The sequence below is a fragment of the Stegostoma tigrinum genome, chromosome 11 (genome assembly GCF_030684315.1).
Source record: "Stegostoma tigrinum isolate sSteTig4 chromosome 11, sSteTig4.hap1, whole genome shotgun sequence".
NCBI classification, from domain to species: Eukaryota; Metazoa; Chordata; class Chondrichthyes; order Orectolobiformes; family Stegostomatidae; genus Stegostoma; species Stegostoma tigrinum.
Window position 1 is genome coordinate 41818792 of NC_081364.1, and position 24356 is coordinate 41843147.

Here is a 24356-nt window from a genome sequence, read left to right on the forward strand (position 1 = left end):
TATCTTTGTAACTGATTTACTTTTCTCTTTCTGTGTTAAAACACAGTGTTGAAATCAAGTAATTTAAGAATATTAATTTCTTTCTGTTAAGTTCATATAATTCTGTTGATTAAAAGAAACATCTATCATATCACCAACTGTATTTTTGTCTCAGGCAATTCTTGAATCTCCAGAAAAGCAGCTAACACTAAATGAAATATATAACTGGTTTACACGAATGTTTGCCTACTTCAGACGCAATGCAGCTACATGGAAGGTAATTATAATTTTTAAAAAATGTTCTGAACAAGTTTCTTGCTTTAAAATCTAAGTATCCCAGCTACTCTGTTGTTCAAAGCAAACAAAATGTTGCATCTGACCTTCAGGTATTTGTCTCACATTTCAGCTATCTAAACACGTATGATGTGACTCACAATTAAATTCCTTTGATCTATAGAAGATGATGAAAGAAACTGCAGTAGTCACCATGGTCTTTATTGTACTTTATCTATATAATAAACATGTGACACTGCTAGTACACCGCAGTACTAGATAATCATGCTGTCACCTGAGCTAAATGTTCAGGCGTGATACACTAATTAGATGAAAGAATGGCTGTTTGCCTTGCAATGCAAACAGAAGATGCAGTATTTGTCCTTGTGTTTCACGTCCTCTCCACGTGCCATAGTTCATTCCATAGTCTGTACTTGCACAACTGTTGGAGCTGTGCCTGTTCATCTGGAACCTGTAGAATAAAGGATAAAGGTATCAGTACCAGCCTCAACCTTCCAGTCAATGGTGATGCCAGGGCCATTGCCGAATGCGCAGATCACCCTCACCCTTATTTTATTGTGTCCTTCCTATGCAGACTTCCTGCAGTAGTCATGTGTCAGCACAGCCATCCATAGAGGATGGGGTAAGTGTTAAAACTCCTCAGGTGTTTTAAATACTGCAGTGTCTAGATGGTTGGATAAGTGTAGTGAATGGTTTAGGGGCAGTTTGGGTTCGACAGTCAGCTCAAGGGTTGTAGGGATTTGTGGCAGCGGTGGATGGGTGGGTCAGATGGATTGGCGGTAGGTTGGAGTGGATAGTTGGGTTAGAGATAGCAGGGAGATGGATACACACATCTAGGGGATAGTTTGGGTATGTACAGCATCATACATTAACATAAGCACATAATCACTGGCCTGTATCTTAAATAGTGTAACAATTCTATGCGGGTGAATCGGATCTATTTACCCCAGAGCCCCAGCAGGGATATCAATGATAGAAGCATTCACAGAGGATCCTGGGTAATGCGAATCAGCCTGTCAAAATGTTAAAGTTCTCAGCAATTTCAGCACCTGTGCGTGCATCAGGATTTCTGATCATACCTGAACTGAGTTCATCAGCAAGCGCCACTTTTCTATCAGAAGGTCTGGCTCATCAGGTTAATGCAGAACATAAAATTCATTTGGAAAAAAGCTTTCAGCAATCCCTAAAAGCAGAAAACTTAACAGCTGCATAAGATCAACAAAAAGGTGACTTTTGTGTAATATTTTCACCGGTAGTGGAACTTTTGGGTTGCAAACTTAAAACAGAGTGACCTGGTAACTTTAGTGTTTCAATATATTAACATAATGTCATTGCTCCATTTTATTTTCAAATTATAGAGCGTAATGCCACTCAACTGAGCCCTTGCCTAAAGGAGTTATTATCCAAGGAAGTATCAGTTATCCTATCAATTGACAGGTTTTCATTTTACAGGATGTGCACACTGCAAAAGTTTACAGCTTTGAGCTTAGTTTCATTTTAATGGTGCGAATGGTAACGTTTATAGAGACCAGTGCAAACGTCAGTGGCAAAGCAGGATTTGTAAGCATGTAGCTTGCTACACCAACCCCAATTTATAACATTTCACTTTATTCACATCATGACAGGAGGGCAGAGTAACAATTCTTGTGCTAAAATCGTATGGCCACACCTTGCACCACAGTTTATGCTGACACTGGGAATCCATGGCTCCAGGCGTGCGCATATTGTTCATAGGAAGGGCTAAAGATAAACTGATACAATAAGCAGCTCCACCACATCTTTCTATGGTATTTCTGATAGTTCCATTGCCCTGCACTCATAACCTGAAGAATCAGGGCTCCGCTCTTAGCTGTGCTGATGGTGAATCACTGGCTAACTATTGTTATTGGTTAGCTCCTTGTAGTTGACGGATGATCGTGGCTAGGTGGCCTTTCGAAACTGAATGGCTTCTGATTCCTGGCTGATTGCACACTGGCTGGCTAACTGGCCTTCCAGGTGTTTATAGCTCAGTTGTTCTTCAGTGATCCAACACAACTGCTTCTGATTGTATTTGTATTATGCTGTGTTTTCATTTTGCACATCACAAAGTAATGTACAATAAATAGATGATGTATGTTCCAAATTCTGGGAATGCAAGTAAGTGGCTTTTTTTTTGGGAGGGACATGCTCCAGCTTTCCTGGAAGCTAAATTTGGGTATATCAAACATGTATTTGCATGTAGCAACACTTCTCCATCTATTTTTCTTTTTGTCCTGCATTTGCTAATTCTTTGTCTTTTACATGTCCTCTGGTACTTTTTGATTTGTTTAAGTACCTTGTCTGTTAACTCTACAATCATGTCCTTATTGTTTTGACCATAACGTTAAAAAAAGTTTACTACTATTCTGTAAAGCTTTAGTTCTAGTATTCTTTCCCTTATTTTTGAATACTTGATTTATATATAGATCACCTGATTTCTCTTAACCATACATATTGTCTGTCTCTTTCTTTTTCTCCATCTCTTTTGATTCAGTTGCCTTTACACTTTGTGGAGGGCTTGAAACCAGTTTGAGTTTAGGATGCACTTTTCCCACAATCCGTCTCAGGCCCAAACTTCGTGCTGTTCACCACTGCAGACTGACTTGCTGCATCAGATGTTGCTCGATGCACAACCAACTCAATGCTGTACTCTTAATCTGATTCCATTAGGTCATGAGGTCAATTCTGTTATTTGAACAGTGTACAAAATTACAGCAAAAACACAATTTCTCATTCAGAAACAGTTCCCATTCCAATTATAGAGAATCTAGCCACAAGCTTAGAACTCTTAGGCTTATGTCTAACTTAAAAGGTGATTGTCACAGATAATGCCCCAGAAATTTCATTGCAAATGAATTAATAATGTTACATAACAAATTCCTAGTTCTTGAACAATTATGATTGGAAAATCTTGACTAATGTGTGAAAATAAAAGCACCACTCATACTTTTGGAATATTATGCTCAATTATATGACTATCTGCTTTGCAGTTAGATCTTTTTGCTTCATATTAGAAGTAGAATCAAATGAGGTTTTAAAAATCAGAATAAGTAATGGAAAATTGATCTTTTTTATGAAGCAAGGGTAAGTCCCTATTTTGTTTCACAAGGCCTGGAAAATCTTTGTATCCTACATGACAAAGCAACTAATTTCCAAAGTTCCCGTCAATTCACTTAAGGTTTTTGAAGCCCAGAATGTCTTTTGTTCATTCAAAATTATACAAAGGAAGTCATTATTGCATACCATAGAGCAGGTGAGTTCAGTTGCATTCATTTACCTGCATTAAGTTAGTAAATAAAAGAGTAATTAAATGTTGGATACTGTTTCTGTAATTTTGAATTTTCAGAAGGGAAGATTATTTTAAAAGTTTGAGGATACCAGAAATCAAAAGTTTGTTGAGCTTCCCTTGCAGGAGAAAGATTTATCTTGCATACATGGTTTTTCAGATACTCTTTGAAAAGAAGCTTAACAATTCCATCTGCACTACCTACACTGTGTTATAAATATAGCTTGGCAGGACACAATCACAAAAAGTGCAGTCCTCTTCAAAGCAAAGTATCCAATTTTGTTGGCATTCATCAAACAGAGGTGACTTCGCTGGTTTCTCTATGCCCACAGGATAGACAACAGGCACGTAATGAGGGGCCTTCTATCTGGTGAGCTAGATGGAGCCAGGTGACCTGTGGGGTGCCCAAATCTCTACTTCAAGAATACTTTCAAGAGTGGCATGATAGTAAAAGATTGATCATTGCACCTGGGATTACTATTGGTATCAAAAGTAAATGCAAAACCTCCTATGGGTTGGCATGCACCACCAAAATGACCAATGGCTTTGCATCAAATGTGGGTGTCAAAAGAAACATCCCATAATGTCAGCTAGTAGCTTCACATTCAGTTCTTTTAGCAGAACCTGCCTCTTTTGGCCTCTTCACCTTGTGAAATAGATTTGTTTGCTTTGTGTCGATCATCTTTCACAGATATAATGATGCCTGAAAACATAGTGACCATACCATGCCTCCTCGAGAAAGGATGAGTTTGACTGACAATTAAAATTCAGGTTTTTAACTTGGTAGCTGGTCATGCCTGACCTTTAATATTAATTAAAACTGCAATGAAACTACCCTTCAGTTTTTTTTTTGTCTTAACACATGCAGTGCTATCAGTTTGATATTTGTTTCTTAAATGCTAAATATTGCTTGTACCAAAATGTAGCTCCATTTTTTTCTAGTATTTTGCAGCCTGCCCATTTGTATAAAAATGACACGTATCACGTAAAGATTGTATACCTTATTTAAATAACATAACGGATTTAGTCCATCTTCAACATGTCACATCTACAGCTGTGACTTTGACAAGTATCAACTCAGTAGATTCATTCAACTCTTTAACAGAATGCTCCACCAACTGCTGACAGTCCTTCCGTGGGGCACATTTTAGTGATGAGCATTCATCTTTCCTACTGTGACTCAGTCCTGCATGGCAGCATGCTGCATTGCAAAAACACAGAATTGGTTAGCTACGTATAACAGTGGCTTCCATCTATTTATGAAAAGCCGGCCTGAATATAAATAGCCTGTGAAAAGCAAATGTATATATGTGTGCCTTCAGTAATAGCTTGTGATCCATTCCTTGACATTTCTTTAAACATACTTCTGTATCGAAGAAGCCTCAAATTGGAAGCAATCTTCGTTTACATTAGCCTTATGCAATTTCATTAAGAATGGAATATGGCCTAACAATTAGGTTCTAGTGCTGCAAGATTATGGGTGAGATTTCTGTAGGACAACTCAAAATGAGTGATCCTGCAGTTATTCTGAAGTAATAATTTGGAGGGAAAGCATAAAGACTTTTGAGTCAGTTTATTTTGGTATTAAGTCTTTGATAAATTACTGCAACTTATTAAATAGATTGGCAAAAAGAAGAGATTGAAGAACATTGCCACACGTTTATTTTTCAAACCATGGCTGCGTAATGCACACGAACTGGTCTTACAATTAGATATATGAACAAATGCCAATACTTTTACTTTATCCAACAAGAATAAGAACTTTCTCGATACAGGCACGTTTCGACTATTAATGTAGTGGCTTTATAAATCAACCCTGGGTGACATGGTACATAAACATTGTTTCCCAACATGGTGAGCAACATTTAAGTCCTGTTCGGGCATCTTTTGAAGGCTATTGGATCTTCAGTAGAATTAGTCTGGCCAATTTAGTTACCTGCTCACAATGACTCTGAATTCTGCTCTAAATTGGTAATCAGTAGTTCGATACTAAATAAAAACCAATAGAACTGTGGATGCAGTAAACCAAAGACACACACACATTGCTGGAAAAGCTCAGCAGATCTGCCAGCACCTGTGGAGAGAGATCAGAGTTAACATTTCGGGTTGGGTGACCCTTCCACAGAAAGTGGTGTTTATCTCCACAGATGCTGCTATACCTACTGAATTTATCCAGCAATTTCTGTGTTTGTCATCAATTGTTCAACATTTGCAAAGGTAGACCACTTGGGTTAATGTAATTTAAAAAGTAAAGTATTTCAATAGTATTTAAACAGCATGATCGGAACAATGAAAGGTACCCATAATGTGGTTTGAATGACTTGCCACTTAGGAGTGAGCTTCAAAATTAGTCTGAGTTAGCAAATTCAGACCAGTTCATGATTTTTTCCCCTTTACAGACTTCCTCAGTTCATGTATCATTTTGGTTATCCCAAAGACGTACAGTAAAATAAGTTGTGACCACCAGTGCTATAAATAATCAGAAATATAAAGTTGAACTGCATATTCAGATTCCCCTTACTGATTGCTAATGCCAGACATTGAATGGAAAATACTGCTGTCTCATGCGTTGTCATTTTTTTTGAATTTGATAAAAACATGTACAGGAAAAAATAGATTGTATGTTACAGCATTTGTCACAGTGGTTAACAATAAACCATGTAAGCTGTACTTTTTGACTCTAGGAAAATGGCACATATGCATTCCTTTCCCATAAATTTCCGGTGAAGACCAAAGACTTAATTTTTGATGAAATATGGTTGCTTGACAAGACTGCCATTATTGATACATTTTCAGCAGAATTGAATTCAATGATTTTTTTTAGCCTGGCCTTGGCAACACTTACAATTTATACTTCCTTTCTTTTAGATACAATATTGAATGTTCTCTTCTTTGTACTCACTATAGAATGCAGTGCGCCATAATCTTAGTCTTCACAAGTGTTTTGTTCGAGTAGAAAATGTTAAAGGGGCAGTATGGACAGTGGACGAAATAGAATTCCAAAAACGAAGGCCACAAAAGATCAGTGGGTATGTCCACCATGTTTGATTGCTTGAAACTCCTAGCATAGCTAGCTCCCATGTAGTTTAATCTACAGCTAATGGCTGCTTGCAGGTGATGGAGGGGAGGGTGTCGCTTGGTTATATTCTTGCTATCTAGGAAATGTGGGGCATGGAAAGCAAGTGCTTTGTCACAGGGTCCTTTCCCCTTGTTTTCCAGTCTGTGTATGCCATGGTGCCTACCCTGTGTCCTTTCCATCTGCTTGCCTAGTGTTCTGCATCATATGCTTCTGCTTGCAGGCTACACATATTAACCCCACAAACCATTTGCTTATTTCATTTTTTTTTCTCCTTTCCCTTACCCAACCCTTGTGTGTGATCTTTTTGTTCTCTTCCCAAATCCGATTACCCTTGTTTGTCTTTTCCATCGCATCTGCTTGACTGCTGCTATAATCCCAGGGTGCCATACGCACCAATTTGTCACTACATAAGTGCTTTATCAGAGTAGAGGATGAGTTTGGGTCCTTTTGGACTGTTGATGATGAAGAATTTAAACGTGGTCGCCACATTCAACGAGGCCGTCCTCGAAAATACTACCCTGATGAAAGCTTTGATGAACAGTTTGCACAGTAAGAGCTTTTGCTTGCTACTATTTTGCTTCTGCTTTGCATTGCATGGTTACCATCTGTCAGATTGCCCTGAATTAAATATGAATAATTGTTTCTATACTGTAGTGTATGTTGTTGCATTAAAGTTGATCCTGTTATTGACCAAGTTGCAGTTTATTTAAAGTGCAATATTTCTGTAATAAACCAAGCTCTATTTTAGAAAGTCTTTCCAGTAATTCATTAAAGAAAAGGTTCAGGTTATGTCATGAAATTTTATTCCAAACTCAACTCATTATTAGTACTGTTCTCCATTATTTACACAGTCTGATCTCAAGGGTCTAAATGTACAAGAAGCATTTCTTATGAGGAACTCTTAAGAATCCTAACAGCTGAGTTTTGGTAAAGAAGGAATTTAGCCTTTGACTTTTGTGGACAATACAGAATAATCATCTGTGAATGACTTTTGAAAAATTGATCAATGAAGCAAAACATTAAATTATCAGAAGATATCGTGAGTGCAATTTAATTCACACACGTTTCAACAGGTTGCAAATACTCATCATGAAAAGTGCAGCACAATGCTTTCAATATTTGTATTATTCCACTTCAAGTGTGAAAAGTAACAACATATTATGCAGTGTCACTTTCACCCAGTGCAAGGGTTCAACAAAGAAACATAGCCTTTATCCCACGATCATGTATGATGTAAAAATGAAGTCAAACACTAAAACTAACTAGTCATGATTTGAAATGCAATGATTCATCAAGTCTATTAGGGTAACATGATCACATATCTCTAAACTAAATTTAAAAGATTCAACAACTTTGTTCATCAAGTAGAGCCTACCTCACTACCATGCAGGCACAGCCATTGATCTACGCTTACACAAATATTCAACTGTTTTGCTAGGTGACACCACAATTTCTACCATTGGAACTGTAAGTTATAAAGTAAATTCTGTACAAGTTCATTCATTTCATTGCAATACACAGCAGATTGTACACAGTGAAATTTTCAATCAAAGTTTTAACATACTGTGGGTAGTAATGTATTTCAGCCATTTGCCCCATGCAGCAGCATATCATTCAATACATTTGTGCTTAATTTCAGAACAGCTGTTTGAGGAAAAAAGATGAAAATTGTGGAAAGACAGAATCCTGGAATAATCCTCTATTAAAATATTCAAGTCTTAATCAAATGTACTCCTTCAAATTGCTACAGGACATAGTGAAGCTTATTGTCAGATTCACTAGATTCTGTCCAGCTATTGATGGAGTTGTTTAAGATAGTGGAGGACTTCACTTTGGGGGAAGACAAACTGTTAATGGTAGAACTACCATTGTATTCCATTATATGTCTGTAAGATTTCACATCACACTCCCTGCTGGGTGAGTAAGTCACTATGTGATTGCAGAAGCAGAAAACCTAAATAAAGTTGGGGGGGAGGTGGGACGGTTGGAAGCGTGCGTTCTAGGATATGGGTATAAATAGATGGTGACTAAGGAATAAATTCTTATTTGACGAGGTAATTAGACTAAAATGATAACATGAACCTTTTCTTTAATACTTTAAAATCCATATGATGTACAACCAGTCCATTCCAAACAGTGAAAAAATACTCTGCCTCAGTAAATATTTCAATTACAGACATAAAACTGTTTTGTGTCCAGGCAAATACAAATTAGGCTGTTATGGTAATCCAATTGTTTCAGACTTGTAGAAAGTCTTCTTATTATCCCATCACTTTTTTCTGTATTTTTTAAACTCAGTCTCTGGCTCAGTAGTAAATGCACTGCACAATACACCAATCTGATAAAGAAGTCCCTTAAATCAGCTAATGAAATGTGAGGCTGGATGAGCACAGCAGGCCCAGCAGCATCTCAGGAGCACAAAAGCTGATGTTTCGGGCCTAGACCCTTCATCAGAGAGACCTTAAACCACCTTAAATCAGCTGCTTAGTCTCTGTATTGCAACTGATAATTAGGAATTGCTCTACATACAATGCTGCTCAGTTTACAGTATAGGTAATTGGAGGCATTATCATACTTGATTAGAGTCATTCTTCCATCTCATGCTTCTGCTACATCTCAGGACCCTGTCCTCCCAATGTATTTTGAGACTTCAGGACTCCTCTATTTTTAAACACCACAATGACTTCAGTCCTGGAAAATATCAGCGTCTCCAACAAAATGCTCCCATGTTGTCCTTCTTTACACAACCTTGAGCTATATCCATTATTACCTAAACCCAGGAATTTCCTATCCTTGACCTGACCACTACCAAAACCCAATGCCATCCACTACTGTATTGCCGTTAGATGCCTGGTAGATACTTGCAATCTGCAATATCAGATAAAATATTATAACTTCTAAGGAATGAAGACTATTTCTAGGTACTAACACAAGTCTGCCCTCCAGTGCAGTGTTCCACTAGGTGATAATCTAACCAGTTGCTTCTGTGTGTGCATCCTAATGTAGGATTTTGTGCAGGTACCTGAGCCTGTAGGTTCAAACCTGAGGCTTACAGATAACAGCAGTTGGCAGCCCTGCCAGGAGATCACAATACTGCTCCAATCAGATGGAGAGCTTGAGTGCACTTCAAAATGAAGTTGTTCTTAGAAATATCAATGCAGTTCCAAAAATAGGGAGCCAGTGCTGTGAAGACTTTGCAGTGGAGGGATAACCTCTCTGCCAAATTTGTTTTGTTCATGCCTCTAGGATTTCCTCCACACGGCCCTGTCGTTGAATTGCAACATTCTTGCAACCTGTTCCTGGGAGGTGCCCTCAGGGAGCTCAATTAGTAGGCTGGCAACTCGGCAACACCAGTGACTGAGTGCTGGACTGCAGCTGCCTGTTGAGGACACATTGATAGCTGTCACCTGAAGACAGATAAATGATAAAATGGAATTGCTGACAGCACTCGGTGTCAGTAATGTGGAGCAGCCCCTGATCCCAGGTGGCTCCTATTTGGGGTGCAGAGTGTCAAAAAGGAGTCTACTGATCATGAATGTGGCTCACTTGGGCTCTGGGTAGATGGCAGACCTACCTACTTTCTTTCCCCGTGCCATTTTGCTAATGTTGGAAAGTGTTGAGCATGCTACCTGATGTCTTCTACACTACTTTATCACTCTTTTTGCCATCACCTCATGCACAAAGGAATGAGAATATCTAGTTGAAGATATTTTATGATATAAATTTATCTGAAATAAAGAAAAATCAGCATTTTTCCTAACTGATCATGAACAACGTCATGGAAGATTCGTTTGTGTATTGTGAAAGTATATATTTGATTTATATTGGCAGAAATTCCTCCAAGCCAGTCAGTTTTTTTTTATCATAGTATCTTAGTAAACCTCTAACAAAGCAATGATGATGGTTAGTGTAAATATAAATTAGCCTGCCCCATCCCACATAATCTTAATTTTTAACATCCCAATTTTTGCATTTATCTACTATTCCTATTGTGTTTATTTTCTGCCAGTCATCTTACAAAATGTCACCTACTTAATATCTGTATCTTGCAGTATTCTTTCTCATTCTCCATATAACTGTTCCAATTTCACTTTTATAAATCTGGTTAATCTAATACTGTCCCTAATCTTATTTATTTGTTTGTCAAAAGACCAAGGTAATAGATAGGCTTCAGCATGCAACCATTTCATGCAAAAAAGTGTCCAGCACCTTTATACTCTGAGCCATGAAAACTAATACGCATCAACTCCAAACTTTTTTGAATAGTTGCAAAATCTGGAATCTGAACATTGTTTCTGTGAGACATATCCCTGAACAATATCAGAATTCTTGCTAACGTTACATATACAGCCACTTTTTTTACTTTGAATTATATGCATTTGGATAGCGTGCCACTTTATTTCTGGCACATTACTTTGAATCAAATTATATAGGGATTAAATAGGATTATGTTTTTGTCCTCTGTCTACATCAAAGATCTACAGAGACAAATCCATTTGCTGAATGATATCCAAATAAGTTAATAAATAAATATAGTTTGCAGTTTAGTTTAAAAAGCTATTTAAAAGCTTTTCTTTAATAAATTGTGCTTTAACTGGAACCGCAACCATTACTGTAACTTTAAATTCAAATTAATTGGCCAAAAGATTGGCAGTGTCAGTTAAAGAGCTTCTTTCAATTTTGAGACCATTATAAAGGTATTTTTTCTCTGTTAGAAGAATGGGACTTAATACACTAATACCTACAGTACATAGTTACTTATTCAAAATGGATTATGAATGTTACTAATCTTTTGTCTCCTTATACACAGCAACCCTTCTATTATAAAAAATATACAAACCAGCCTTGCATATGGATCACCACTTAATGCTGCTTTACAGGTAAGATCAACAAATGCCTTCAGTCTGTAAAGTCCACAGTACCCATAGCCTTTGCTCCACATTGAGTCTTTCACTAATTAGATATTAAAATTTAATTTCTTTAAAACTTTTTAAGTGTATAAAGCAATAAGCCTAAGGGCAAATGTGTTGTAACTCACTAGAGAATTAGCTGGTTGTTTCACATTTTGAATATTGTGGCAAAAATTAAAAGTTCACTTATTAATATTTATCAGTGGTAACATAATTTCCACCATCTTATTTCAGAAATTTGCTAGAGGGAAAAGAACCATAAGTGTAATTACTCCAGCACAACTATTAATGACTCAATGATGGGATACAGTGTCACATGACCCCCTATTGTTACTAGTGCTGTGGAGGAAACGTGAAGACAGCTTGAATTCTGCTCGGCCTCTTTTATCATTAACATAGTTTGTGTTTTCTAAAGTAACAAATATTACTTAAATTGGAATTTTGGCACAAGTATCTTTTTCTTCCACTGGTGTGATTGATTCAGCCACTTTTGGCTACAGGTAATGTACCTTCTCCACAGTGTCCTGTGATTGTTTGTGATATGAAGTGCAATTGCAGTAGGGACAGCTCATGTCCTGCTACATATTCCTCCCTCTGTATTGGAACACATCACCATTGTACAGCATGTTTAAATGCTGACAGCCCAGCTGAGGCAAGGGATATAGACAAACAAGCAAGGGAGCATTTCAAGTAGTAACTTTTTCTTGCAATTTTAGGGGATTAGCCAAACTGCTAATAATTAGCATTTGTAAAGAATGCTTTATTATTGCACTGTTTTCTAGGTGTTAAGATCTTGCAACACACACAACTGCATTGGGGCCAAGAGTGAGTCGGGGCTTGAGTAGATCTGACGAGCTCTCAGTTTGAAGTGCTGATGCTTTAATGCCCTTAGCCTATGAATCTGTAATCTGTATGGCCCAAAGGACAATCCCCTGTTTGCTTACGCATTTCATCCAGTGCTGCACAGCGTACAGATCCACAACATTCTTTCCCATTGGCAGGCATGAAAAAAAAGCTGCACGGTTGTGTGACTCATCTGTAGGGTTTCCAACTAAACTTTTGAAAATTCAACACTGCTGCTGCCCCTGAACGCGTGTTATAGTCAGTAAAATACATTCACTTTGGGTAAGCAGCACTTTTGTCTATGAATGCCATCAGCAATGTACTTAATGATTCTTTTGGTGTTTTGATTACCAAAGCATGTGTTGACCTCTAACATTAGGAAAATGAGAAAAAATGTTAATAGGTGCCTTGAAAAACAATAGTAAATATCTTTTGCTGTCAGCTTGCAATCTCTGGAGACACATGAAACAGCTTTAAAGCTTGTTTTATCTTGCAGGAGATATTTAAAAATTGTAAGCAGTTTTGTAGCTTTTTATATATATGAGCCATAGAGGCATAAAATAAAGCTGCCAGCAATCACTAACCTTCATGCATATCGTCTTAGTGTTTAACCCATGGATAATCATAGCATTTAACATACTTGCTACAATGCCAAAGTGCAAATATATTTACAATTGGGTGCTGCCCCACTGAAGCAAATAATATAATGGTTATGTGGTTTAAAACATTCAATAAAATATGCATATTTAATAGGCATACAATTGGAAACTATTGAAAAAGAAAACATTCAGTAATAAAATTGGGCTGCTGACCACGAAGTACCACATTGAAACCCGATCTAGAGTTTCCAAAAAGCAATAGGCCATGTTTCAGATCAACGTTCACATTCACGATAAGTTCCTGATTTCTGCCTTTTCATATTGGCTAGCATGTATCTTCCTGGCAGGCCAAATTCAGTTCAAGATGAGACATTTCTAGAACTGGTCCTTAAATGTTTATAACCTATTATTCTTAATCAATGATAGGTCAGTGAAAAAGACAAACTTATCTGCATAGAGACACAAAAGAAAATGCAATCCCGATTGGATCCCCTGAGGACAGAGAGTTCATCCCTTCATACTGAATGTTTTATGGTAATGAAAGGAAAGGAGGGACTAGTTTCCAAAAAGAAGCTTGCTTCAGCATTTTGTCAGTTTGTACTAAAACCATGATATGGAGAAGATGCAGCTGATAGGGTTAGGGGGCCAATCTGAACATTGACATCTGAGTACTGTGACATCCAGAGTCAGAGATATATGTATATATATATAGCACAGAAACAGACTCTTTGTTCTCGCTCATCCATGCTGACCAGATATCCTAAATTAATCTAGCCCCATTTTCTAGCATTTGTCAGATATCCCTCTAAACCTTCCTATTCATATACACATCCAGCTGCTTTTTAAATGTTGTAATTTTACCAGCCTCCTCCACTTCCTCATTCCTTACATGCACCACCCTCCGTGAGAAAAATGTTTCCATTTAGGTCCCTTTTTTAAATCTTTCCCCTCTCACCTTAAACCTTTGCCCTCTAGTTTTGGGTGCTACTACCCCGGGGAAAAGACCTGGTCTATTCACCCGATCAATGCCACCTTTGATTTTTTGAACCTCCATAAAGTCACCCCTCAGCCTCTGATGCTTCAGGCAAAATCGCCCCAGTCTATTCAGCCTCTCCCTAGAGCTCAAACCCTGCAATCCTGGCAACATCCTTGTAAATCTTTTTTGAACCGTTTTCAAGTTTCACAACATTTTTCCTATACCAGGGAGACCAGAATTGCATACAGTATTTTAAAATTGGCCTAACCAATGTCCTGTACAACCATAACATGACCTCAAATTCCTATACTCAATGCTTTGACCAATAAAGGCAAGCATACCAAACACCACCTTCACTATCCTATCCACCTGCAACCCCACTTTCAAGGAACTACAAACCTGCACTCCAAGGTCTCTTTATTCAGCAAACTCCCCAGGACCTGACCATTGAGTGTATAAGCCCTGCCCTGATTTGTCTTTGCACTATGCAGCAGCTCACACATTTATCTAAATTAAACTCCATCGGCCACTCCTCAGCCCATTGGCCCATCTGATTAAGAATCTGGTGTACTCTGAGGTACCCTTCTTCACTGTCCACTTGGTGTCGTCTGCAAACCAACTAACCATACATCCTATGTTCACATCCAAATCATTTGTATAAACAATGAAAAGCAGTGGACCCAGCACCGATCCTTGTGGCACACCACTGGTCAGAGGTCTCCAGTCTGAAAAGCAACTCTCCATCACTAACCTCTGCCTTCTACCTTAGAACCAGTTCTGTATCCAAATAGCTAGTTCTCCCTGTATTCCTGTCATCTAACCTTGCTTACCAGGCTACCATGATTTGCTGTGGGTTACAAAATATGTGCATCTTATGCAGGTACATTCGAAATAGTGTGAACATTAATTAGGATGACACTAAAGTGAAATAATGCAGATGCTGAACATCTGAAATCAAAGCAGAAAAGTATTGGAAATACAAAACTGGCCTGACAGTGTTAGCAGAGAGGGAAAGTGAGTTAACATTACCTTTTATTGAGCAGAACCAGAGCACTTAAGGGTTATTTAGTCTGACTTCCGTGTTGGCACTGACTCGTAAGAGTTGCAATCAAAACCCAAGAAATAGAAAGTTGAAAAGTGTTAGTTGATGAATTTTTGCTAGGATTTTGTTTAATTCTTCTACTAGAATTAGCACCAATGATGGAGAGAGCCCCTTGAAAAATTCATCTCATGAAGATTAGTTGGAGCTAAGTTTCCAAGTTATGATTTGCTGGTGCCAACCTTGGTTTATAAAATACTAAAGATTATAGGAGGCATAAAATATTGAGTTTCAAGTCTTGAGCACTGTAAAGAAATTGTGAAATGTACTGTGTTCTGAACCTTAACCTTAGTAAGGTTGTAGACCATGTAGTTGTGTGTGACATGTGTATCATAAAGAAAAGCAATGGCTTGACGTTTCTTACAGACACGGTTAGTTTATGCTACCATTCAAGCCAATCTATTACAGTAATAAGGTGCAGACAATAACTTTAAAACTGCTTGTTGTGTTTTCGGCAGAAACACACTGGTAACTTGAAGCTACAAATGTTTGGCAAGTGAAGGCTGGGTTGGAGCAAGGCGTACGGTTTTGTTCAGTTCGGTCGAAGGAACCAGTTGCTTAGTTGTCTTTAAACATCATGATACGGGGCCATGACAAAAGATTGTAGCCATTCAATTTACAGCAAAGTCTGTCATCTCTGTAATCATAATTTGCAAATGTTAATGCCATTAAATCTCAAAAATCAGTCTCTAAATTCCTTGTTTATATGTACGCCGGTCAAGTTTATGTTTGAGATAAGATGTATATTTTTGAAGAATTTTCTCTACAATTTTCCACAGGGACATTGATTCACATGTGACACATTTCCAGATCTATAGGTTACTCGCTAGTTCCTAACCTCACTCTCTCTAACAGTGAAGACATTCAGCAAGTTCCAACAGGCTATTCAAACATAATGGGCAGTTCCCCTGTGAAAATTAATATTTTATTTTGCTATGGGCTTTTACTCCTGATTTGTAATTCTAACAAAAATGTAGACAATCAAAATTATTAGCAAACTATCAATCCAAAAATACATTTCATAAAGTTTTGTAAATCTAAGAGGCAAGTTAAGTTATTACTCATTAAAGCCTATTGATGAAAAACCCATACATTTGGACAATGTGGAAAATATTTCTAGCAGGCATTATTGTCTAAGCCTGATTTCAGAATACTGTCTTTGAGAGCAGGACAGAGTTTTTGACCTGCACACAAGCAGCTGCCATTGCTGAGTATCTCCCAGTAGATTAGTACTATGCATGGAGAGAAAAGGAAGTGCATGACTCATGTCGGGGACAAAAGCAATGCAATCAGCTGCACAGGCATGATGACAAACTGATCACTGTTGAAATTAGGTTCAGTTGGGAGACTAGCTGAAATTTGCTATCTGACTGAAGAAGACTTGCCACAAGCCGCATTTAAGAACTTATACAGGACATCTCACCCATCTGTCGCTTTGCCAGGCACTTCATTAGACAGTAACTTAAGCCCTGTATTGATGAATGGCTACTTTAGTAAAGCTACGCATCACCGGCACAGTTAGTCAATATATTATGAATTAGGACCTTTGCAAAGTGAAGAACATCATTGATTGTGTATAAGTATTTTTGTATCCGTTCTATCGCATACCTAAATAGGAAAGACTTTTACCTATTTTCAAAAAATACGCAACCCACATAAGAAAATAACTAAATGCCTGATGCTTTTAAAATATACCTGGTATTTTCATTATTGAGACTGCAAAGCATCCAGAGCACTTCAAAGAAAGACATTTAACATTATGGCATACACTTATACCGCTGCGCAACTCTCACAGCACTCTTGTACTAGCAGAACATGTGTTGACACAAATTGATAAACCAGAGATCACCAGTTTTGCAAAATACAGTAGTAGAGTATAGACTGACAGTGGTGATTTTCATAGTAGATAATAATGCCATTACTAAATGCCTCACAAAGAACTAATTGAATAAACTTGAGCACAACAAAGATTATGGCACAAACAGCAGTCAGCCAAACTTCCATTCTAATTAGGGACATAGTTGTGTCGAGTTCTGCTTACACAGTTCCTCCAGTAAGCTTTTTGCAGTGATACTGAATGTTGTTGTTGAATCTCTGAATTTCTATGCAGTCGCAATACTTCTCTATCTGTTGCATGGAGCTATTAATGCAGCCTTTGGTTTGCTTTTGAACAGTTGACTTATTTTCTGCATGGTAGAAGATAGTTATCTGCAAAATCTAAAGAGTGAATTTACTTACTTTTAGTATTGTGTTTAATGAATTTTGCTTGTGTTTTTTGTTGGTTATTATGTGGCCTCTTATCATGAGTCTCTGGTTAAATGAATATGTTAAGTAACTGCATGGCCAGATGACCATCTTTAAGAGACACCTAAGGTTTGTTACCTGTGCCTTTAATTAACACACATCTGTATCAGTTTCCTTTGCTGGAATCACTAACTCTTATTTTCTGACTTGGCACCAGTGTGATAACCTTAAGGGTACATGTTGTTAGGGATAGGTAGGAATGTGGAATCGAGGCTATAATCAGATCATTATGATCTTTTTAAATGGTAGGGTGGGCTTACAGGGTTCAAATGGTTCAGCTCTGATTTCTTTTATAACTGCTGGAGACCAACTGTGTTGTCACTGAACTCTTTCGTCACAGTGATGTGTAATCCAGTGATTCATGTGAGTTCACATTGTGGTTCTGAGAAACAATCGCAGCAGAAGTTTCATAGCAATTGGCACAAAATTGTTTGAGAGACACCATATGTGTCAGGCTGTCTTACTGAAGTTAGTATATCCAGTGCTCAGCAGCAAATGGCTAGATAAATCTTCCAAAAAACTTATCTCTGTTGTTTTTATGAAGATAATGTGGACAATTTACATACATCCTTCATTAAAAAAACAGGCCCGTTAAACACCATTGAGTTTGTTTTTGACTTGGGTTTTCCCAGAGTTCACTCTGTCCACTGGCAGTCATTTTTTGTGGGGACATCATTTGGAAATTGTGAACTTTACATTTCTTCTTATACACTGTCAACCTGTGTAACCTGAGTGTAGAATCAAAAATGATTCTTCCCATATTCGTGAAAGATCACCAAAAGAAAGTTGCCATGAATAACAAAGTCAGGGAACATGTCATTTTTTTCACCAATATTAACAAACCAAGAAAAATATATTTCTACAAAGTAAGAAATACATGCTATTTTGAGCATTGTATTTTTAATTTTTTTTTAACTTGTTACATACCATCTGTAAATATTGACACATTGATATAATTTACGTGATATATCAGAGACATTGTGACAAGTATTATATGTAGCCTCACAAAGTAAATCTGTTTTTCCTTCCTTCTGTTTAGTGAGAGTTTTTTTTTGCTGATAGACATCACTATGTGTTATAGTCTGTGCTTGACAGTCTCTTGTAAGTTTTGCTCTTGATAGACAAGCAGTGTAAATTCACATAATAGGATGATTTGTCCTCTTGGAGTTTCTTCCTATAGGATATTTGCTTGCCATACTGTTTTATATTATGTGATTTACATTAGCCTGTGATTTGCATTTGTAAAATCTTTCTCGCTATATCCCTGTGAACATTTCAGTGTATTTCTTGCATATGACGTTTATAAAGTTCTACCCTTATTTCCATATGTATGTTGTGTTGATGCTTCACAGCAATATTCATATTTTATGCTTATTTCTTTTTGGTTGTGCAGATTTGCTGTCAGATTCTCAAAGGGTTTTGGATAAAGGCTGTATTATCTGCATTGTCGTATTCTGTACCACATTTGGGACTGTCCTACTATATCTTAGAAGTTGTGTTAGACACCTATAGTATAGTTCACAAGTTCATGTTGAACATCGTAGGGGAAGAAGAATTTTAAAGTGTGCACTAAGTAATGTTGTAACGATATTGTGCATGAAGTGATCAACTGTTCTGGATTTTCTCTTATTCATCCTATAATTTGCTGCTACATCCTGTGTTCTGGGACATGCTTGTCCTGAATTCAATCAGTTGAGATGGGCTTTGATTGTGTTCCAGCAGTTGTCCAGGAGGAGGTTACCTGCTGAAACTATCAGTACCAGGTTGGGCAACACAGGTATCAAAGCCAGGCCAGTAGTCAAGGAGAGACTACACACCCTCCCCAGCAATCCCGTAACCAATTATACTTGCTATTTATACATGAACTGATGAATTAGTCTCCTTGAGCCTGCTCCATGGATGGAATGTGCAAGGTCATGACTGACTGTAACCTCAGGTCCTCATTCCTAAGTACCCTCACTAATCTTTCAACCCTTGTTTACCAAGAATCTATCCACCTCTGCCTCAAATTAATTCAGGGGATATTTGGCTCTTCAAAAGAGTTCAGATGGAACTCCTGAAGATTCATTGTTAAAGGTGTATTGTAGGTTATACATTTTTGCTTCCGACAACCAAAATTGTATTCAAGAAAATTGGACATTTTTAATCCATCTATTTGTGCTTTTCTAAACAAAATGCCATAAGTAGCAGTGAAAAGGGCATAAATCTTTTTTAACAAAGGAGAAAACTATAACACAATGCATTTATTTCTGTCAGCAGTTTTAAAGAGAGTGTAAACCAGAGTACACTGCAGTGTTCTCATTTTAATAATCTTTGATTTTCAAGTAGTTTTTATATGATCCATTGTTGAAATGGGAGATGTGCCAATTTTTAAGAGCAGTTTTATGAAATATAATTTAGTTAGCAGTACAGTAAAAATAGCAGTCAATCACAACACACCTACAATAATGATCCATTAACGCTTTTCAAGCAACTAACGAGCCACTTTACCGGTAAAAATGATGAGATGATCATGAATCCAGTGGTAGAGTGTGAAGGCTGTTGAGAAATGACTGAACAGCAAGGTTATGAAGCCCACTTTGCAGACTGGGCATATTGGAAAATCTGGCAGCGTAGTATAGTGCAAGAGCTGTGCATTTTCATACATTGCACTATCTGGTAGGAAGGCGTATGTAAAGTTGACACAGGTTGCTGTGACTGAACTAATCTTAGTGTAATTTGCAAGAGATGAGGTACGATGGAGTTTTCTTCTGCATTTGAATTGCAAAGCTAGGGAATAAAGAACGTTGTGACAATTTTTTGGAACTTTTAGAATCATAGAATCCATATAGCGTGAAAGCAGGCCATTCAGCCAATGTCAACCTTCCAAAAAGTATTCCACCCAGACCCACCTCCCTATCCTTTCCCTGTAACCCTGCATTTCCCATGGCTAATCTACCTAACCTGCACATCCCTGGATACAATGGGCAATTCAGCATGGCCAATCCATCCAACCTCCACATCTTTAGAATGTAGGAGGAAACCCAAACAGATATTCAGTGAATGTGCAAACTGTACACAGACAGCCACGATAGGCTGGAATCGAACCCAGATCCCTGGCGCTGAGACAGCAATGCCTAAGCATTGAGTCAACATGTCACCCTTCATGCTGAATTTTCTCAGAAATTGGCTAAGTGTCAATTTTAGTAAGATTCATGGCAGCTTCAACTCCATGATACCTAGGATGTTTTCTTGTTCTGTGTTCCCAAACTTCCCTTATTACCTATGCATCATGGCCCTATGGTGCCCAGCTCATTGCATTCTCAAACTAGCCATAGGAGCTAGCACTCACCATTACAAGGATATCCAGGGATCCTTGGTGCTGGGGCCATCCTTGGACCCCAGCCATGTACCCGATCAAGCATTGACAGTGTAGAGTTGCACTTCACAGTGCACATAGAAAGGAGCCACAAACAAATGCTTCTCACAGATGGCATGCTGACACTCAGTTGCATGTAATGTGCACACTTGTTATCTATTGCACTTTAAGAACCAAGCCATACAGCTTACCTTGGCCTCATCCCATCTTTCAACCCTGTTTAAGTCAGTGCTATTTATTTTCCAATGTTGAATGTAGCTGAGCATCTTCTCCATGTTTGGTGTGGGATCATTATATGCAGAAAAGCCTTCCGGAAGTTCATAATGTTCACTTCTGTTCAGTAACAGCAAAAGAGAACCAAAAAAACCCAAACACAGAAACTGTTTGTCTCTGGGAACAGTATTAGACTGCCTTTTGACTGTAAGTTTGTTGTTAGTTGATCAGTGCATCTAGCTATCAGCTACTGGAGGTGCATGTCAATTAACTCCTGTCAGGCATATTGCCCTTGATGCTGACCTGCTGTATTGTGCTGACGGTGATGTCCCTCCTGCTCAATGTCCTCACTTCCTTCCTTGGAAGATGGCTACTACTGACTAGCGCTTCGCCATCCAACTCGCTCACAATTTTCCTGCTGCTGTTGTGCAGGACAGAGCATGCCAGGGTCAATGGAATCTCTGCTTTGGGAGGCTAATTGCCTACTCCATCAATGCCCTGGTTGAAGGATGAGCTGCATTGCAACTGCCTGCAGCCTCATTCAGGGAATTGTGAAATAACCTCACCCGCTATGGTCACAGATTATAACCCTTGACTCCAGTAATGATCCTCGTAAGGCATGCTGCCCTTAAAGTGAAGCAGGATCATGAGAATTTTTTCAAGATTATATCATGGCAACTCCTGGATAGGTGATGCACATTTCTAGGCTGCGGTGCCAGTGATTACAGGCGAATAACACATTGATGGAATGGAATCCTTTTCAGTGGATGAGCTCAGCTGTGTTATCATTGGCCCCTCTCAATGCAACGTACATAGGGTTTATCAGGTTCTGCATCTGGGGGCAGACCCCTGTGCTAGCAAAGTAGACAGTCCAGGCTGCAGCCCTGAGCCCATCAATAGGGAAATGAGATGAAGTGATGTATTCTGGCACAAATTGCATCGCTAACAGCCTAGTTACATTTTGTGGGCTAAGGGTTTCAAGGTCCCAATCAGCTCTAAGTGGGTTCTTAGAAGGAGCTGGCCACGTCAAAAATTTAGTGCAGCGGCCATCTTGAAGGCCAGTACCCTGGGCACCACCGCCACCCACCAACAACACTACTACCACCACCATCCCTGTATGTTGCAGGTCCTGCTGCAGCACGTGGCACCGTTCTGTGACAGTGTGCCTGGATATTGTCTGTCTGTGACAACACTGCATCTCATTCCTCTGCAGAAAGTGGCATTGAGGATGATGGATGATAGATTATGAAGCTGATCTGCATCATGAGGGGATCTTCAGATGCAGTATCTTCATGTGGAGGCTATCTAGCATCTGCTGGAATGTGCTGTTGGCTTTGGGCTTGCTGACTTATCTGTTTCTCCTGCAACTGTCTGTACCTTCCTAGAATGTCAGCAATAGCAGCAGTTACCCCTGCAGTGGCTGGATGCAGTGATCACATTTTTAATGAAGCTGTGTAAGTATTGTAAGAAAGAGAACAGCTCCATAGTTATGAGGAATTAGCACTTGCATTACTCTAAAACAATGGTTTGTCATCGTCCTCCATACGGTAGGACATGGAGCACTCCAACAAGGAAAGGCTTCTCTGTGGATATTTGAGAAAGGGACCTTTACTCTGAATGCAGCATATTGTGTAGCAAAGACACTGTAGTTGCTGGATGAGTACTGAGATTCCTCCCAGCCCTAATCATCCAAGAAAGGGATTATTGCACATGAAAGCACATTTGAAAATACCAACGGTGAAAGGGAATCTGTTCTGTGCCCATATGCAGCCTATGAGATCTCACGTTATCTTTACAGTTGTGCTCCACAAGTGTGTGTTTTAAAGTCGTGTGTGGTTACACTTGCTTCAGAGATGACAATCTTCAGTCTTCATTGACCACTGACCTGCGCACATTTGTTTGTGACCACCATTTGTGCCCCACACAATTGGACAATGTGTGCATTTCACCTTTAATGGTGCTATTATTAATGATGTCACCCTGTGCTAAGTAATTGCCAGATTAATGATTAAAGGGCCTCACATTCATAATAAATTGAACATACACATTCAGACTAAAATGAACTTTTGCACCACCCAGTCTAAGTGTGGTGGCTTTAATTTTTCATTCCAAGTGTGCATATACCAGTCACGTGAGCACGGAATGCAGTGTTGATCCCCCATAGCACAGAATGTCTCAGGATCGGCCTTTGATCATCAAAGGACCTCCAAGTTCCTTCCTTGCTGGCCGTCCCTGGCAAACTCACCAATATTCCTCCACACATTCCCACCTACAACACTTGGAATTGTGTCTTCAGCTCTTGTCATTACACTCTCAGACATGAGCCTCTGATTTTCTTACGGCCACTATTGTACTGTGAAGGTCTCCAGTACCATCCAATTGATTATAGTTGCCTTCTATTTATATGATGACTTTGCCTTCTTTCAAATTATTGTCCTCTCTTCCTCCTGGTTTGCAGTCTCTAATCCCCAGAGTTGAATTCTCCCACTTCACACAGCAGTGGACCCTGATAACAATGCTTAACTTACACTGAGCTGATCCCTACATCTGACCATCAGTGACCTGTCTGATGCACATTCCTGACTGATGAATGACCAGACCCCTGACTGATATCTTTCCACTTTCTATATGATGAACCATGAATCCCCTGCCTGTTTGCACTGGACCTGCAGGACTAATTGTGGCCCATTGCTCACATTGTCATGATACGGCACTCACTGTCCTCAACGCTAACACACAAGCATACAAATGACTGTGTTTAAGCCCTTGGCTTGAGATTGAACAGTACATTTTGGCTTACACTGCTGGGACCCCCCGATTAATGACAATTTCCCTTGATTGAGGACCATTCTCCTTAGACTTTAAGACATACACATGTGTGTTTGCCCTGTTCTCTGCTAGCAAGTGGTGCAGATTTGACATGGACACAGTACGGCGCCATACTGTGATTATACACACCCATCGGACTGGTCACTGCTGATGACCATGACAACTGCTTATTCAAATGCTGTTATTTTTTATGAATGATTCATGTTTTGCTGCTCGATAAACCATTCAATTAATGGATGACCTAAACAGTGCGGTGATGAGAAATTTCAAAAGTAATGTTTATGTTTCTCTCAGTGCAGACTAGACAGTTTTCTCTACTGACAGAGTAATTCCACAGTGTGCAACAGGTTTCACATTTTGCAGAATAGTATTAAAACATACTCCCAGGACACGTTTAGTTTGCTTAAGCCTGACATGAATAGCAAGTCAAATGTAGGAAGGAATAAATGCATTTTGCCTTTAAAGACAGATAAAAGTAAGGCAGAAGAGTTGGACATTTGATAGGTACTCCACTGTTAGAAAGTGATCTTAGATTTGTTTTTAAAAAGCAAAAGGTTTCAGAATATCAG

At 38.7% G+C, this 24356-nt stretch overlaps 1 protein-coding gene across 11 annotated transcripts in view; it reads left to right on the top strand.

Moving 5' to 3' along the window:
* The window catches only part of foxp1b (forkhead box P1b), a 483509-nt gene that overhangs the window by 442258 nt on the left and 16895 nt on the right, over positions 1-24356 (top strand). For all 11 annotated transcript variants that reach the window (XM_059649922.1, XM_048547287.2, XM_059649921.1 and 8 more), the window contains 3 exons: positions 155-256; positions 6485-6606; positions 11467-11536. In XM_059649922.1, the coding sequence (XP_059505905.1) occupies positions 155-256; positions 6485-6606; positions 11467-11536 (294 nt within the window). The remainder of the gene's footprint in view (positions 1-154; positions 257-6484; positions 6607-11466; positions 11537-24356) is intronic.